This window comes from Schistocerca serialis, chromosome 5, assembly GCF_023864345.2.
Source record: "Schistocerca serialis cubense isolate TAMUIC-IGC-003099 chromosome 5, iqSchSeri2.2, whole genome shotgun sequence".
Lineage (NCBI taxonomy): Eukaryota > Metazoa > Arthropoda > Insecta > Orthoptera > Acrididae > Schistocerca > Schistocerca serialis.
Window position 1 is genome coordinate 634,366,902 of NC_064642.1, and position 17,236 is coordinate 634,384,137.

At 39.2% G+C, this 17,236-nt stretch overlaps 1 protein-coding gene across 1 annotated transcript in view; it reads left to right on the forward strand.

The window, feature by feature from the left end:
- LOC126482150 (lipase 3-like) overlaps positions 1 to 17,236 on the forward strand; it is a 128,973-nt gene that overhangs the window by 102,489 nt on the left and 9,248 nt on the right. Inside the window, exons 5-6 of the mRNA XM_050106127.1 lie at positions 6,435 to 6,593; positions 10,555 to 10,639. Of these exons, the coding sequence (XP_049962084.1) occupies positions 6,435 to 6,593; positions 10,555 to 10,639 (244 nt within the window). The remainder of the gene's footprint in view (positions 1 to 6,434; positions 6,594 to 10,554; positions 10,640 to 17,236) is intronic.

The window sequence follows — 17,236 nt, forward strand, 5'->3', positions numbered from 1 at the left end:
ATCTGCCTATACTGAAAAAACAAATTCTCATTTTCTAATTTAAAAATTTACAAATCCAATAAATTTTACTCTTTATCAATAAGATCCATTAAATCTCATATAGGTAAGAAAATCACTTCACTTTACTTTCAGCTACCCAGTTTCGGGTACTTTTTATTTTTTCTACTTCTTTCCTTTTTAAATTCTAGCTACTTTTACATAGATCTAGTAAATTTTTTCCTCTATAAATGGAAGCTGAAATTAAATTGTGTGCTACAAACAAACAAAATATTCTGTAAGAGAACTGTTGCAAATAAAGTAAAACAAACCAATGTGAGATTTGCCTTACAGTTACTTACAGAAAATTTGAATAATAATAATTTAGTTACAAATATTGGAAATATTATCTACACAAATGGAGATCATAAATCAAAAGAATTTAAGACTATTACAGAACCATTTTGCGATGATGATATTATTATAAAGATAACAGATTTTATGGATTGTAAAGGGGGATTTAAAATGGAAAATTTCTTGTAAAAAAGGAAATACATGGTGGTTTTAACAGTATTTAAATATCTCGATTTTCTAAATTTAATTTGGGAAGACCTGGAGTTAAAGCAAAAATTCCATATTTATTAGATTCCAATACACAAACAATTAAAGGTACTAAACAAATTATTAATAAGGACATACAAATTATAAAACAAAAATATAAAAAGCTGTTGCTAATTCTTACAAAACAGAATTAGGAGATATTAAATTAACTGCACATTTAATAGAATTACCAGAAATTTTGGAAGAGTTTTTTATACAGGTAATAGGTAACTAGTTAAAACCAAAAGCAGATCAAACAAATTTAGCTAATATTTTTCTTTCTTTTTCGTTATCTGTTCCAGTTTTTATTTGCATTACTGTTAAGTTTTTCATATTTTTACTACTCCAACAGACATATTGCAAGAGTTTATTGTAAATAAGACCACAACTATTTTGAAGTGTGTCTGTTAATTTTTACCACATTTTAGATACTGAATGAGAATAAAAAGGAGCTTTCTCGAAATATTTGCAGTTATTTGTTATTAGTTCTAAATGGCAATCTGTTAATGGATCGAATTCTTGTTCTTTTTGGAAATATGGGTAAATATGGTTATAGATTGTTGCTTCTAGCCTTGTAATTCCATTTTCTTTCCCTATTTTTGAAACAAATGTTTCCTTTAACCTACTGTCTGGACAATTTAAGAAATTTATAATATGGTTACCAAGTTGTTTGTAAACTCCAGGACTCGATAACTGGTAAGTTGTTTGTTAACTCCAGGACTCGATAATTGGCAAATAAATTTAGTGTGTATTTTTACTCTAGAATTACAATTAATCCAAGTTAAACAGTCTTTTCCAACAGAATGACATTGTTTACTATTGAATTACATTCTTTTTATATTCTCTTTCTTTTTGAAAGTTAATAACCAATCCAATAAATAATAGTGTTCGTTTCTAAGCTCTTCGATAATTTCTGGTAATTCTCTTAAAAGTGTATTTAATTTAACATCTGCTAGTTCTGTTTTGTAAGGAATAGCAACAGGGTCTTTATATTTTTGTTTTATAATTTTTATGTCCTTATTAATAATTTGTTTGCATATTGGCATCTAATAACTATGGAATTTTTGCATAACTATGTATTGCCAAATTAAATTTGGAAAATCTAGACATTTAATACTATTAAAACCACCACATGCTTCCTTTTTTACAATCTATAAAATCTGTCATCTTTGCAATCATAATACTACCGAAAAATGGTTCTTTAATTGGCTTAAATTCATCTAGTTGATGTTCTCTTTTTGTGTATAGAATATCGCAGATATTTATAAAAAGATTAGTATTGTAAGTAAGCATAAACCAAATCTCTTGTTGCTTGGTTTTACTTTATTTCCATAAAAATCTCTTGCAGAATATTTTTTTGTTTGTAGCACATATTTTGATTTCAGCTTCCATTTATAGAGGAAAAAATTTACTAGATCTGTGTAAAAGCAGCTAGAAGAAAAACAGTAAAAAAATAGAAAAAACAAAAAGTAGCCAAAAATGGGTAGCTGAAAGTAAAGTGAAGTGATTTTCTTACACATATTTTGTGTGATGGTTCTTATTTATAAAGAATAAAGTGTATCAGATTTGTAAATTTTTAAATGAAAAAATTAGAATTTTTTTCAGTATATGCAGATGGGGTTTCTTGGTTCTTATTTATAAAGAATTAAATTTATTAGATTTGTAAATTTTTTAATGAGAAAATTCGATTTGGTTTTTTCAGTATAGGCAGATGGTATTTGTTTGGTGGATTCTGCGAAATTAGAATCTTGGTTTGCATCCTGGAATTTTTAATCCAATATCCTCTTTTGTCCAGAACTATCATAAAAATACTACTCCCATTTGGACCTTTGGGAGGAGACTGCTAAGATGGAGGCGACCATGAGAAAAAGACAGGATAAGAAACGAAAAGATGACGTTCTACAAATGGGGATGTACAATGACAGCAATTTGAACGTGGTAGCGAACCTAAAAAAATCGGAAAAGAGAAATGCTAAGGCTCAATCTACATACAGTGCGCGTCAGAGAAGTGAAATGGAAAAAAAAGGATTTTTGGTCAGATGAATACAGGGCAATAACAACAGCAGTGAAAATGGTTTAACAGGAATGGAATTCCTTATGAATTGGCAGCTGGGGCAGAGAGTGAGCTGCTCTTAACAGTTCAGTGATGAAGTGGTTCTTATTAAAATCGACAGCAAACCATCACTGACAATAATAGTTCATGTATAAATGACAACGTCGCAAGCAGAAGATGAAGAGAAAATGAGGATATTGAACAAGTAATTCAGTATGTAAAGATAAATTAATATGTAATAGTCATTGGGGTGAGATCAGTTGTACAGGAAGGAGCAGAAGATAGGGTTACGGGAAAATATGGACCTGGTGGTACGAATGAGAGAGGAGAAAGACTAATTGAGTTCTGCAATAAATTTTAGATGGTAATAGCGAATATTATGCTAGAAAATCATTAGAGGAGGTGGTATTCCTGGAAAAGGCCGGGAGATATAGAAAGATTTCAGTTAGGTTACATCATGATCAAGCAGAGAGTTCGAACTCACATAATGGAAGGCGTACCTAGGAGCAGATACGGAATTAGATCACAATTTAGCAATGATGAAGAGTAGGCTGAAGTTTAAGAGATTAGTCAGGAAGAATCAATGTAAAATAAGTGGAATATGGAAGTATTAAGGAATGAAGGGATAGACTTGAAGTTCTCTGAGGCTGTAGATTCTGTGATAATCAATAAATAGCGTTGAAGAGGAATGGATATCTCAAGATAGGGCAATCACAGAAGTTGGGAAGAAAAACGTATGTACCAGGATGGTAACTGCGAGTAAACCATGGGTAACATAAGTAATATTTCCGTTGATCGGCGAAAGGACATAAAAGCTCAGGGAAATTCAGAAATACAGAAATACAAGTCACTTAGAAATGAAATAAACAGAAAGTGCAAGGAAGCTAAGGCGAAATGGCTACTTGAAAAAAGTGAAGAAATCGAAAAACAAAAGATTGTCGGAAGGACTGACTCAGCATACAGAAAAGTCAAAACACCCTTTGATGAAATTAAAAATAACGCCGGTAACATTACGAGTTAAATGAGAATTCCTCTGTTAAATACAAAAGAGAAAGCAGACAGGTGGAAACACTACATTGAAGACCTTTATGAGGCGGAGGACATGTCTGATAACGTGTTGCAAGAAGAAACGGGAGTCGACAGTGGAGGGATAGGGGATTCAGTATTAGAATCAGGATTTAGAAGAGCTTTGGAATACTTAAAATCAAAGAAGACAAAAGGGGCAGATAACATTCCAACGAAATTTCTAAAATCGTTGGGGGAGTGGTAACAACGCGATTACTGACGCAGGTGTGTCGAATTTATGATTCTGGCGATATACCATCAGACTTACGCAGAAACATCTTTCACACAATTCTCATGATTGGAAGAGCTGACAAGTGCGAGAATCATCGCACAATCAGTTTAACAGCTCATGAATCCATGTTGCTGACAAGAATAATATACAGAAGAATGGGAAATAAAACTGAGGATGTGTTAGGTGACGATCAGTTTGGCTTGAGGAAAGGTAAAGGCACTAGAAAGGCAGTACTGAAGTTGTGATTGATAATTGAAGCAAGACTGAAGAAAAATCAGGACACGTACATAGGATTTGCCTACCTGGAAGAAGCGTTCGAAAATGTCAAACGGTGCAAGATGCTCGAAATTCTGAGAAATATGGGGTAAGCTTTAGGTAAAGGCAGATAATATACAATATGTATAAGAACGAATAGGGAGCAACAGCACTGAAAGACAAGGATGAAGTGCTGTGTTTAAAATGGGTATAAGGCCGGAATGTAGTCTTTCGACCCTACTGTTCAATCAGTACGTCGAAGAAGCGGTGAAGAGAAATGAAATAAAGATTCAAGAGTGGGATTACAATTGGAGGTAAAAGGACATCAATGATGATATTTACTGATAACATTACTATCCTCAATGAAAGTGAAAATGAACTACATGATCTCTTGAATAGAATGAAGTGTCTAGTGAGTACAGGAAACGAATTGTGAGGAAAGCTAAGAGAGACAAAAGTAATGAAAATTAGCAGAAATAAGTACGGCGAAAAGCTTTACATCAGAATTAGGGATCACGAAGTAGACAAAGTTAAGTAGTTCTGCTACCTAGGTAGCAATACAATCTATGATGAGTGGAGTAAGGAGGGCATAAAAAGCAGATGAATACCGGCAAAAGGGACAATTGTGGCCAAGAAAGGTCTACTGTTATCAAACATAGACCTTAATTTATTTGAGGAACAAATTTCTGAGAATGTAGGTTTCGAACATAGCATTTGTGGTAGAGAAACATGGACTTTGTGACAACCGGAACAAGAGAAAATCGACGCATTTGAGGTGTGGTGTTACAGACGAGTCTTGAAACTTAGGTGGACTGACGAGGTAAGGAATGATGAGGTGCAGCGAGAAAGAATATGTGGAAAACAGTGACAAGAAGAAGTGACCGGGTAATAGGACATCTGTTAAGACATTAAGCATTAACATGTATGGTACTAGAGGGAACTGTTGAGGGTTAGAACTTTACAGGTAGAGATTGGAATACATCCAGCAAATAATTGAGGTCAAATGGCGCAAGTGCTACTCTGAGATGAAGAGTCTGGCACAAGAGAGGAACTCGTGCTGGACCACTGCAAACCAGTCAGAAGAATGTTGATTCAAAAATTTTAAAAAATTGAAAAAGTCTCTGTATGAGTCCTAATTTAGTTAGCGGCAACAAAATCATTGTACGGTCACACCCAAATGCCGGTTTTGTAAATTTTCTCTATAGTGTTTCGCGAAAAGATTCCCTTCTTCTGTGGAAGGATTCCCATTTTAGTTTCCGGAGCGTTTCCTCAATAATTATTTTAGATAACTTGGTTGTAAATGAAACAGCGATCTACTGCAAATTATCACTTAATGAAACAGTCAAGACTGTATTATTTGTGTTTTGATCGAATCTACCAATAATAAATGTAGTAGCATACCTCTGAATTTCTTCGATGGTTTCCTTTAATCCGGCTTGGTGGGGATCACAAACACTCAAGCAGGACTCCATCCTTCCTAAAATTCTCCCATTAAACTGAAGTAGAGCATTCGCCTTCCCTACAACGGACCTTACGTGCTCGTCCCATTTCATATCGCTTTGCAACGTTGCGCCAAGATATTCAAGCAGCATGCCACTTATCCTATATTGGAACACTGCACGACTGTTTTTCCCAACAAACCGAATCAACTTACATTTTCCTACATTTGGAGCAAGCTGCTATTCTTTATTGCAAAGAGAAATCATGTATCCTCCTACAGTCTCTCAACGACGACACTTATTCTCACACTACAGCGTCACCAGCTAACACTCAAAAGTTGCTGTTCATCCTATCCGTCAGGTAGTTTATATGTGTAGAGAATTATAGTGGCCCTATCACACTTTGGTGAGTCACTCCTTGACTTACGGGCGTAGTGGACTTCGAAGCTCCGTCTTCCACCCAGATTTTGGTTTTCCATGGCCTGCATTAATGAATTGAAGATTGTGATCTATCTGGTGTTCTCTTCGTGATTGATTAAAGGTGTGCTCCTTGGCGTTCAATGGGAACCATATCTCGGCAAAACACCTGAAAGTACACTATTAACCGATTAAAGACTGTTTGCTGAAGGACACAGCCGATATAGTCCTCCATATGTAAGCCTGAATTCCGAACGTAACGACATCGTTGTTGGCGGGACGTTAAACCCTGAACTTCATTCCTTCCTTCACTTTCCCTTTTCTCAAAATTTCGCTCGTCCATTTGAAATTGGAGTACTATTAGCGAGTGTGCTATCCTGTGTCGTGTCTGTTCCAGATGGCGATGGAGCGCGTGAACAAGTTCGAACTGCTGCCCCGCACTCGTAGCATGGCCCGCCTGTTCGAGTCTTTTTGTTCGCCACGTGCCACCACGCACAGCTACTGCGTCGCTATCTTCTCCTACATCATGGGATACGACCTGCCGCAACTGGATCAGGTGACCGCCGCCCTCAGTATCTAAGTTCTCTATAAGCGATGGTATTCACTTTCCGCTAATAAGCACGACATTGTTTCGCTGCTTCTGAAGATGTTATTTGGCACATCTTCGTTTACCACTTTAGTTACACACACAAATAGTAAGTAACTCAGTATGGACGTGAACTACACTGACAAAATTTCTGGAGGTTTTCAGGCATATATCATGAGTAGAGTTACGCCCTACCAAAACAAATTCGTTAGAACAGGTAGCATCGCTAGGGAAAGAAATATAAACGCTGTGTGAGAGCGAAACTGGATGCCAGCAACTTCTCGTTGTTTTTTGTTTGTTTGTTCTGTACATAATTAGCACCGCACATTGTTCAGTGTTAGTCCGTTGTGTATTTTATATCCTTACAAAATGTAAATTGCACTTATATGTAATAGAGCTTTGTTGATCGCATAACTTCTTCGCTTTTATGCAACCAAAGTAATTACTTTTGATGCAAGTACAGTTTACATACACAAACATAAAAGAATCAATATAGTTATTGTTGATATTTAGTAGTCAACAGAATGTTCTTCGCCATAATCGAAGCAAAGACTTTCTTGTTATTATTGTTAAGTGAATAATTCGTGTTTCATATAAGCTCGACGAAGTACAGAAACGTTGTTTCATGTGCACGTTCCAGTAGTGCATGCGAGGCCACGTTCAAAAATATAATCCTAAAAACGAATTGTTCTTACTATCTGTTCTGAGCTTACATATACCTCCAAATACGTATTTTGCTAGCCATTTCACGCCAACATTAACATGACTGTCCTGTTCCATTCGCGTGTATAGAGAGCGGCAACAGACTGCCGACACTCCTCGTCGTGCGCCTGTATTCCATGTTATCCTCGTGGCTCAAAAGCGAGGAATACGATGGAGCCAATGCAGGTGCTACACAGTCTGTTTATCTCTAAATTTGCTCTAGACAGTTAGAAAACCGTCAGTTTTCTTGTATAATTTCCAATTTAATTAGTTGAGCAATTCTCCATTACACCTCCATCTAAGATCTACTGTCCTGCTGTGACTCTAGCAAAGCGTCTCTGAATTCGTTCGATTGATGCTATCATATCTTCGTGATAAGGATTCCAAACGCAGGATAGCTAATCAACACTTTGTCACATCAGCAATTTGTGCGATAATACGCCATATTTGAAAATTGAATCGTTTTCAAAAACTTTTCGAAGAAATTTATGTTTCCCATTAGCCTTAGCCTTACCTACAAATTTGTTTTACCAGTTCACGTATCGCATCTTTTGCCAATACTACCCGCAGATGGTTATACGACATGATAATCCGTAGGAGCTTAGCACTAACGTTATAATCGGATTACATCTGGATATTTCTCTTTGTTGCAGACATTTTCTCGCATTTTTATGCATTTGGAAAGTGTTGCTATACAGAGCAACAAATACGCGTTCTCGGTTATCCAGAGACGATGTTTTCGGTTCCAGTCTCATGTGCGCAGCTGTCTAAATTTCCAGCTCAAGTATCAAAGCAATTCGAAACATAGTTCCTCTATTTTCAACGATCCACGTCCTACTATCTCAGACGACTGCGAACAAATAACTACTCGTTGTACTATTTAGAAACATTCAGCGTTCCTGGAATCGTGTGATTACAGAATTCCCCCTCTTTCGTGGAGATTTAGCAGATATATCAATTGACATCATATGTAGACAAATCCAGAAAACAATAGAAAGATCTAAGACACAATTTGATTTTCTGTATCCCATACATCTTGGTTATTCCCCTTTAGGAGAGCATGTGAACTTGAACCAATTACAGCTTGATTTCTTTTTCTTTCTTCTCAAAACCTCTTCATTAATTCACCGCGTTTTCCCTTCCTTTCGTCTTCTGTTTCTTTCGCTGAGCCTTTTTCTATTTCCTCGTTTTTTGTTTTGCTTCTCAACTGTTTTCTGTCCTCAGTTTCTTCTTCCGAAATTTTCAGCTGTTGCAGGTCTTGTTGTGTTTCTTTATCCAACTGGTCTTTAATTTTCTTGCATTAACGTTGTTCAAAAGCTTGTTAGCAAGTCCGTTTTCATCCATCCTACTTAGGTCTCCGTAAAACTGTAGGCGACTTTGCCTAAATTCTTATGTGATGTTGTATACGTGTCCACAGAATTCTTAAGTTAAATCTCGGAGGACAGCACCGTAGATTTTTCTAAGAAATTTGCATTTTTGTTTCTCTGTGTCATGGATTTTTGTCATCACTCTAGTTACTGTGGTTTCTCCTGCATGCGAAGTCTGTTTTAAAACAGCTGTGCTGCAGTCTCGTACTTTAGTATTACAAGATGTTGGTTTTTGTTGTAGCGAATCCTATCAGTTTCTACGCCTTTGGCGGTTTGACTACTATTTTTGTCTTGGGGATGTTATTCAGTCGCGTGGCTTAGATCGTTTCTCCTAAGTACCTGAAGTGAGTGACCTGTCACGTTTTTCCAGACTGTGTTTTCCGTCGGAGATTTCCGGCTGATTTGGTGGTAGGAAATTTGGAGTACGGTTTTACAGGAGATTTGCAGGAGATTCTTATGTAGTTTATCTACTGCTAGTTTGATTTCATCTTTGTTCTTCATTAATATAGCCAGGTATATGCAGAGGTCAAGCATTTCACCGTGACTTTCCCCTTTCGCTTTTCCTATCTGAATACATTTGACATGTTTTCTCTATTCTCAAATTTTTCCAGTACCATGTTGAACAAGGCGATAAGCCGTCTCCCTATCAGACTCACGTATGAATTTCGAATGAGTCTGAGATTTCTCCAATGAATTTCACTGTTTAAGTACTTCCAGATAAGGTTTCCTTGATGTTGACATTGGTCTTTCTTTGGAACTTCTAATTCTTCTAGGCTATTGAACAGCTTTTATCTCTCAGCAGTATCGTAAGCATTTTTGAAATCCACAAACGTGACTAAATTGTTCCGGCATCGTCTGACGTGTAGTATTGTTTCAATGTGCCACATTTGTTCAATACAAGATCTCCCTTTTCTGAACGCCATCTGACACTCACCAGTCTGAGGGTCCACTTGCGGCTCAAGTCGGTTCTTCAAAGCTATATCAATAATTTTATAAATTACCGGAAAAAGTGAGATTCCTCTGTAATTTTTTCGGATGTTCTGTCTCCTTTCTTATATAAATACCACATCGCTTCTGTAGGTAGTGATGTTTCTACAACACAGGCTAAATTATTACAATTAAGGTGGCCATACGTCCCGGAAATCCGGATTTCTGCCTGACTTTTAAATGGTTTAAATAATATCTCGTCCGGCTAGGTAAACGTCCTAGTATTTTAAAAAGCAATCCCTTTACATAGATCTCAAGGAAACACAATTTAAAGGCCCGCCAGATCTGTTCAAACTACGATTAATAATTATCGATTACAAAAAGTGAGTACCTTTATTTAAAAGCTTTATGTCAAAAGAGCACTGATCCGACTTGCTTAAAACAGTCCAAGTTTACTTCTCCCGTCCTGTTCACAATGCTAACGTAGAAAGAGTCTTCTCACTAACTGGAGTGAAGACAGAAATAAGTTACATTTGGTTTCAGTTTGGGCTATTCTTGACATCCAATATAATATCGCAATTGTGAGTTGTTATGAATGCTGTACGTTCCATATATTAATATCTTGATTCTGTACAGTCATCACAAAAGTGCAGTTGTTTCTGGCATAACAAAACATAAATTTTAATGTATTGTAAAGCATTTCACATTGAAGCTATTCCAGATATATTTGTGTTACTTATTTCATGGACAGTGCGCTATATTTAATTGCTAAAAAGCGTTTGTCCCTGTTTTGTAGAAGAGAATTGTGGCAAATTGCAGTTCATGTACAACGTGTAAGACTGAAATGTATTCAAAAGGAAACTAAATGGGTTACATGGTTGAGTAGTTAAGAAGTTCGTATTATGCTTTACCTAACAATTTCTCTGTTCCTATAGGATCGACTGCCGTCCATACTGACGCACATCTTGTCGGGCACGTCGACACGTACTGTCATCCACTTCGTGCAGAATCACAAGGCCGGTGAGTTATGTACTTGCTAAGCAGAGTTCATACAATAGCTGTCACACCCCTCACCAACGCCCCCCCTCCCCCAAGAAAAAAGAAAAAAAAAAGAAATGCGCCAACACAATCACGAAGTGATTTCGTGTTGTTACCGATCATCTTCAGCACACAAAATGTTGCACCACTTATTCAAGATACATGTTATCAAACAGAAACAGTTGCTTAGTGACTTTGTCGGTGGATTCATACTTTACACCGACATTTATATAAAAAAATTTCAAACCACTTGGAAGTGCATAGGGGAGCGTACTTCTCAATGTAGCGTGTATCAGAGTTCCATCCAGTACCATTCGCGTATGGCTCTCAGGAAGACTGAGTGCTTGAACATCTTTGTGCATGCGGTAGCCAACGTTACATATACAAGCGAAAACTAGGAGGCTGTAGTATGTTTATAGATTCCTCACTTAATCTGATAACTGGAACTTTAAAGGTACCTCTTGTTGCGTACTTGGTGTTCATTTCCAAGTGTCTGCCAGTTTAGATTTTTGAGCATCCGTGACACTTTCCACGATTCAAACATGTGAGCATTCGCGCTGCCTTTCTTTGTACACGTTCCACATACTGTGTTAGATCTGGTTGGTATGGCTCGCACATAGTTTAGCAATGCTCGAGGGGCCGTGCGGTCTAGGGCGCCTTGCCACGGTTCGCGCGGCTTCCACAGTCGGAGGTTCGAGTCCTCCCTCGGGCATGAGTATGTGTGTCTTGTCCTCAGAGTAAGTTAGTTTAAGTTAGATTAAGTAGTGTGTAAGCCTAGGGACCGATGACCTCAGCAGTTTGGTCTCGTAGGAACTTGTCACAAATTTCCAATACTCTAGGGTGGCTCGTAATAGAGTTTTGTAAGTAATCTCCTTTGGATACATTTTCCCAATATGTCAAAGAACCGAAGTTTGCCATCCGATTTACTATGATGGAATCTGTTGGATGGTTTCATTTCATATTCCTACAAATTGTTACACCCAAGTGGTAGTATGAGTCCACTGGTTCCAATTGCTATACGTTGAGATTTTGATTATAGGATACTACGATTTTGCTTTCTGTTAACTGCACATTTTTTAAATTTTTGATCGTTTAAAGATATCTGTCAATATTTGCACCATTTGGAAATCTCATCAAAATTTAACTTTGTCCTCGTGCAGCTATTTTCACAGACTGCCTTATTGTAAATAGCTATGTGATCTGCAGAAAGCATGAGATTACTACTGATAATGTCCGTCGAGTTATTAATATATAACACAAACATCAAGGGTCCCGTAACACTACGCTGGGACAGGCCTGAAGTTACTCCTACATCTGTCAGCTTCCCATTCAATTACAACATTCTGCATCCTCTTCACCAAGAAATGTCCGCCCCCGGTAGCTGAGTGGTCAGCTTGACAGAATGTCAAACCTGAGAGCCCGGGTTCGATTCCCGCCTGGATCGGAAATTTTTTCCGGTCAGGGACTGGGTGTTGTGTTGTGCTGTCCTAATCATCATCATTTGATCCCCATCGACGCGCAAGTTGCCGAAGTGGCATCAAAATCGAAAGACTTGCACCCGGCGAACGGTCTACCTAACGGGAGACCCTAGTCACACGACATTTTATTTAACGAGAAATCTTCAGTTCGTAAAGGGAAGCAGAAGTATGAACTGTAAAGAATAATTTGCTTTTTCTTGGAAAGCCATGAAAGAGGAGAAAATTTTTATATCTAGAGAGAAATCACGAAGGGAACTGAATTTTGGGCTCACTACTATTCACATACACTGATGAACCACTACATTGACCATTGCCTACCACGACGTCGGATGCCGTAACAGAAGGATGTAAGTGGAGCAGACGCATGCAGGGGATCACCATAGCGAAGATATGGCTGAAAATGGGGAAATTCCTCGAGATAAGCGACATTAACAAATGCCAGATTATTATTATGCACAGCCTGTGAATGAGTATCTTGAAAACAGAGAAGCTGGTCGAATGTTCACGTGCTACTGTCGTGAGTATCTTCGTAAAGAGGTAGGGCAGTGAAACTATCACTAGGTGCTAAATGGTTGGACGTCCACGATTCTTCACAGAACGTGGGGTTCGGAGGCTTGTATGCTCTGTATAGTAGGATAGATGGTGATCTGTGGCATCTCTCCCGAAAGAGCACAATGCTGGTGCACGCGCAAGTGTTTCGTAGGACAGCGTTCATTGTACATTGTTGAACATGAAGCTCCATAGCAGATCACCACTATGTTGGCCCAACGACATCGTCAATTACGATTGCTGTGGGCACGGGACCATCGGGATGCGCCGTCGATCAATGGAAACGTATTGGCTCTTCGGGTGAATCACATTTTTGCTACACTGCATGTATGGTCGTCTGCGCAAACGCCGTCATAGAGGTGAACGGCGGCTCGAAACGTGCAGCGCGCCAGTGATGTAGGCTAGTGGAAGCAGTATTACGCTGTAGTAGACATTCTCTTGCACTTTCGTGGGATCTGTGATTATAGTCGAAGACACGCTGACAGCTGCGAATCACCTGCATCCATTTATGCCTAATGTCTTCCCCGACGGTTATGCCAACTTTCAACAGTATAACTGCCCGTGTCTCGGAGCCAGAACCGTGCTGTAGTGGTTTGAGGCGCATTACAGTGAACTCAGGTTGATGTCTCGGTGACGAAATTCGCCTGATGTAAATCGTATGGAACCCATCTGGGTCGCTATCGGGTGCCATCACTGCGTACCCAAATCAGCAGCCCGTTACTTACTCGAATTACATGACTTATGCTTAGACATTTAATGCCACATACATCCACAAACCTAGCAACAAACACTCAGATCCCCGATACGCAAAGCCAGTGATGTATTTCGTTCCAAAGACGGACAAGCAAGCTTTCAAGTAGGTGGTCGTAATGTTTTGGCTCATCAGTGTATATGTCTGAGCGACCTTCCACTTAACATTCGTCACACGGAACTGGTACTTTTTGCAGAAGATACTAGTGTTACAATAAATCCCTTTGGAGAAAAAGCAACAGAACAGACAGTTAACTATGTTTTTAAAGAATTATTAAGTAGCTCCCTGAAAAACGACTACCCCTTAATTTTGAGAACACACACTAGATTCAGTTCTGGACAACAAATAGAGTTATGCCAACAGTTGATGTAGCATATGAGCAGGAACCAATAAACCGAGTACAACGCTCCTACCGTTTGTGTGTACATATTGATGAAAACTTGAAATGAAAGACAAATATTTTTGATCTGATGAAACAATTATATCAGCTACTTTTCTCTTCGTATAATTACTAGTCTTGGAAACAAACGAATCTACCCTCCTCAGATTTTTCACTTATGGAATAATTTTGTTGGGTACCTTATCACTTACGAGGAAAGTATTGTTTACACAAAAGTGAGCAGTAAGAGTAATATGTGGTGTTCAAAAAAAGATGGTTCAAATGGCTCTGAGCATTATGGGACTTAATTGCTGAGGTCATCAGTCCCATAGAACTTAGAACTACTTAAACCTAACTAACCTAAGGACATCACACACATCCATGCCCGAGGCAGGATTCGAACCGGCTACCGTAGCGGTCGCGCGGTTCCAGACTGTAGCGCATAGAACCGCTCGGCCACTTCGGCCGGCAATATGTGGTGTTCATCCACTATCTTCATGCAGGTATCTCTTCAAGGAATTAGGCGTTTTAACTGCACCATCACAGCACCAACATTCGGTAATGAAATTCATCATAAATAATCCATCACAATTTGAGAAGAATAGTGAGGTCCATGCCTACAATATTAGAGAAAAAAATGACCGTTACTACCTTTGTCCAATGCCATAAAATATGTGAGAGATAGCGAAGCAAGTTTTAAATCTAACCTAAAATCATTTCTTCTCGACAGTCCTTCTACTTCATGGACGAATTTTCATTTACAGACTGGTACTAGGTATGAAACATCCTAGTTTTGAAGTGCAGTTGCGTGGCTAGGACTAAACAAATATGTTCATTAATGTTAAAACTAATCACGTTCGCCGGCCGAGGTGGCCGAGCAGTTTTAGGCGCTACAGCCTGGAACCGCAAGAGCGCTACGGTCGCAGGTTCGAATCCTGCCTCGGGCATGGATGTGTGTGATGTCCTTAGGTTAGTTAGGTTTAAGTAGTTCTAAGTTCTAGGGGACTGATAACCTCAGCAGTTAAGTCTCATAATGCTCAGAGCCATTTGAACCATTTTTGAACTACGTGTTTTCGTTTTTGATGTGTGAAGTTTTACATTTCTGAACATTTACAGTAAATTCGCAACCCTTACATCACTTTGAAATCTTATGAAGCTCAAACTGAATATTTGTGCGGCATTTTTCAGACAGTACTTCGTTTGAGATAACCGCATCATTTGTGAAAAGACATCACGAATTTGACCTCGCGTGTGGCACTTATCAATTATTTCCATAAAAGAAACACTCGAGTAACCTATAGAACATGTAACTAACTATAATATTCAATATTCTCTGTACTACAACTTAAAGTAGAAGCTACAAAACAGTAAAAGAACCTGATTCTCAGTCCTATTATCAGTCTGAGTGGGTTTGTAGATTGTGGTGGCAACTTTTTATTGCTGTGTTTCAGCATACGTTTTCCAGGTGCGCTTTTTTGTTGATTAATAGGCTTTCCGACATCTACCACTGGGTGTCATCGTCGATTTCTGTTAGAACCAGTTCGCACACTAACCTATCTCCACAGAGTTAGTTGTAGGCATCGAAGCCAAGTCCTAATTGCGCTGTTCCCTAGGAGGATGGTGCCCAACTGTATCAATTCTGACTGTCTAAATTGACGGAATTTACTACTTCCCCTGGAAATCGTACTGCCTGTCACTCCACATACGTAGAATCGTTTATTTACACTAAAAATGTAAACAGTTTCATAGTGAAACTACAATGTCTGACAAAAACGCCAAGCACCCTGAATTGGAGGAGAAAATGAAATGAAACGGATTGAGAGGGTATGTGACATTATTCCATTGATAACGAAATCGAGTCCGATTTTCAAAGAACTTGGCAGTATGGGACCACTAATTGCTATTACGTTGCAGTCCCTCTGCCCCACTGTATCCTCTCCTTAGAGAAGCTGGCCCTCAAATATTGCCACTAATCATCGATGTTATGCACACTGGCACTGATACGGAGTTGACGTCCGAAGTGGCCCACGCATGTTCCGTCGGCGACAAAAGTGGGAGTCTTGCTGGCCACGGGAATACCCCATCATCATTCAGACAATACATAGAGACGCGTGCCATGTGTGAATGAGCATTGTCCTGTTGAAATACGGCACCACGATACTTTCACATGAGGGGCAACGCATGAGGACCTGCGATGTACGTGACATACCGTTTTGTCGTCAGAGTTTCTTCAATCACTGCCAGCCGCGGCCTGAAGATAAAACACCTGGTTCGTGAATGTGTCTTCATTTTTCTTAAGTATTGCTTCCATTATCAACAGCAATGTCAGTACTGCCTCTCTGGTGCCTTTATCTTTCCTAAACCCAAACTGATCATCATCTAACATAACCTCATTTTTCCTTTCAGGTCTTCTCTATATTATTCTTGTCGGTGTCTTGGATGCACGAGCTCTTAAACTGATTGTGCAAAAATTCTCGCACGTGTCAGCCTTGCCATTTCCCCCGGTGATTTTAGAAATTGCGATGGAATGTTACCTATCCCTTCCGCCTTATTTGATAGTAAGTCTTCCAACGCTCTTTTAAATTCTGATTCTATTACTGGATCCCCTAGTTCTTTTATACCGACTGCTGTTTCTTCTCTGTCACGCCATCAGGCAGGTTCTAGACGCTTCAGGCTGGAACCACACGACCACTACGGTTGCAGATTCGAATCCTGCCTCGGGCATGGATGTGTGTGATGTCCTTAGGTTAGTTAGGTTTAAGTAGCTGTAAGTTCTAGGGGACGGATGACCTCAGAAGTTAAGTCCCATAGTGCTCAGAGCCATTTGAACCATCTTTCCTTTCCACCCCTATGGGCAAAGGAGGATCAGGCACCTCCTCCACACTTCATCCTTTATAACTGGGGCACATGAGGAGGTAGGGTCTTTCTGCAGCAGGGCACTATAGGGAGAGAGTTAGTTTGTATCTCTGTGTTTATAAGACACTCGAAGGTAGCTGTAGTTAAGGGGTAGAAACTCTGATTAGTAATCAAAACGTCCTCGCTACGGGGTTCAAACCACGCCATCTCTTAAATTCTGAAAGAAATCATCAGCAATGGAGGCCGAAGGCTTCCGGCATAAGGAGGCGTCGTTTGGCAGTTACCGGCATGATGTGAGCGCCGGCCGCTGTGGCCGAGCGGTTCTAGGCGGTTCAGTCAGGAACCGCGCTGCTGCTACGGTCGCAGGTTCGAATCCTGCCTCGGACACGGATGTGTGTGATGTCTTTAGGTTATTTAGGTTTAAGAAGTTCTAAATTCTAGGGGACTGATGATCTCAGAAAAGTCTCATAGTGCTCAGAGCCATTTGAACCATTTCATCAGACAAGTCTTCCCCTCACAGAGGTCTAATTTTTTCTCTTCCCAGCTACCCGCTCTCTCCTCTGTAT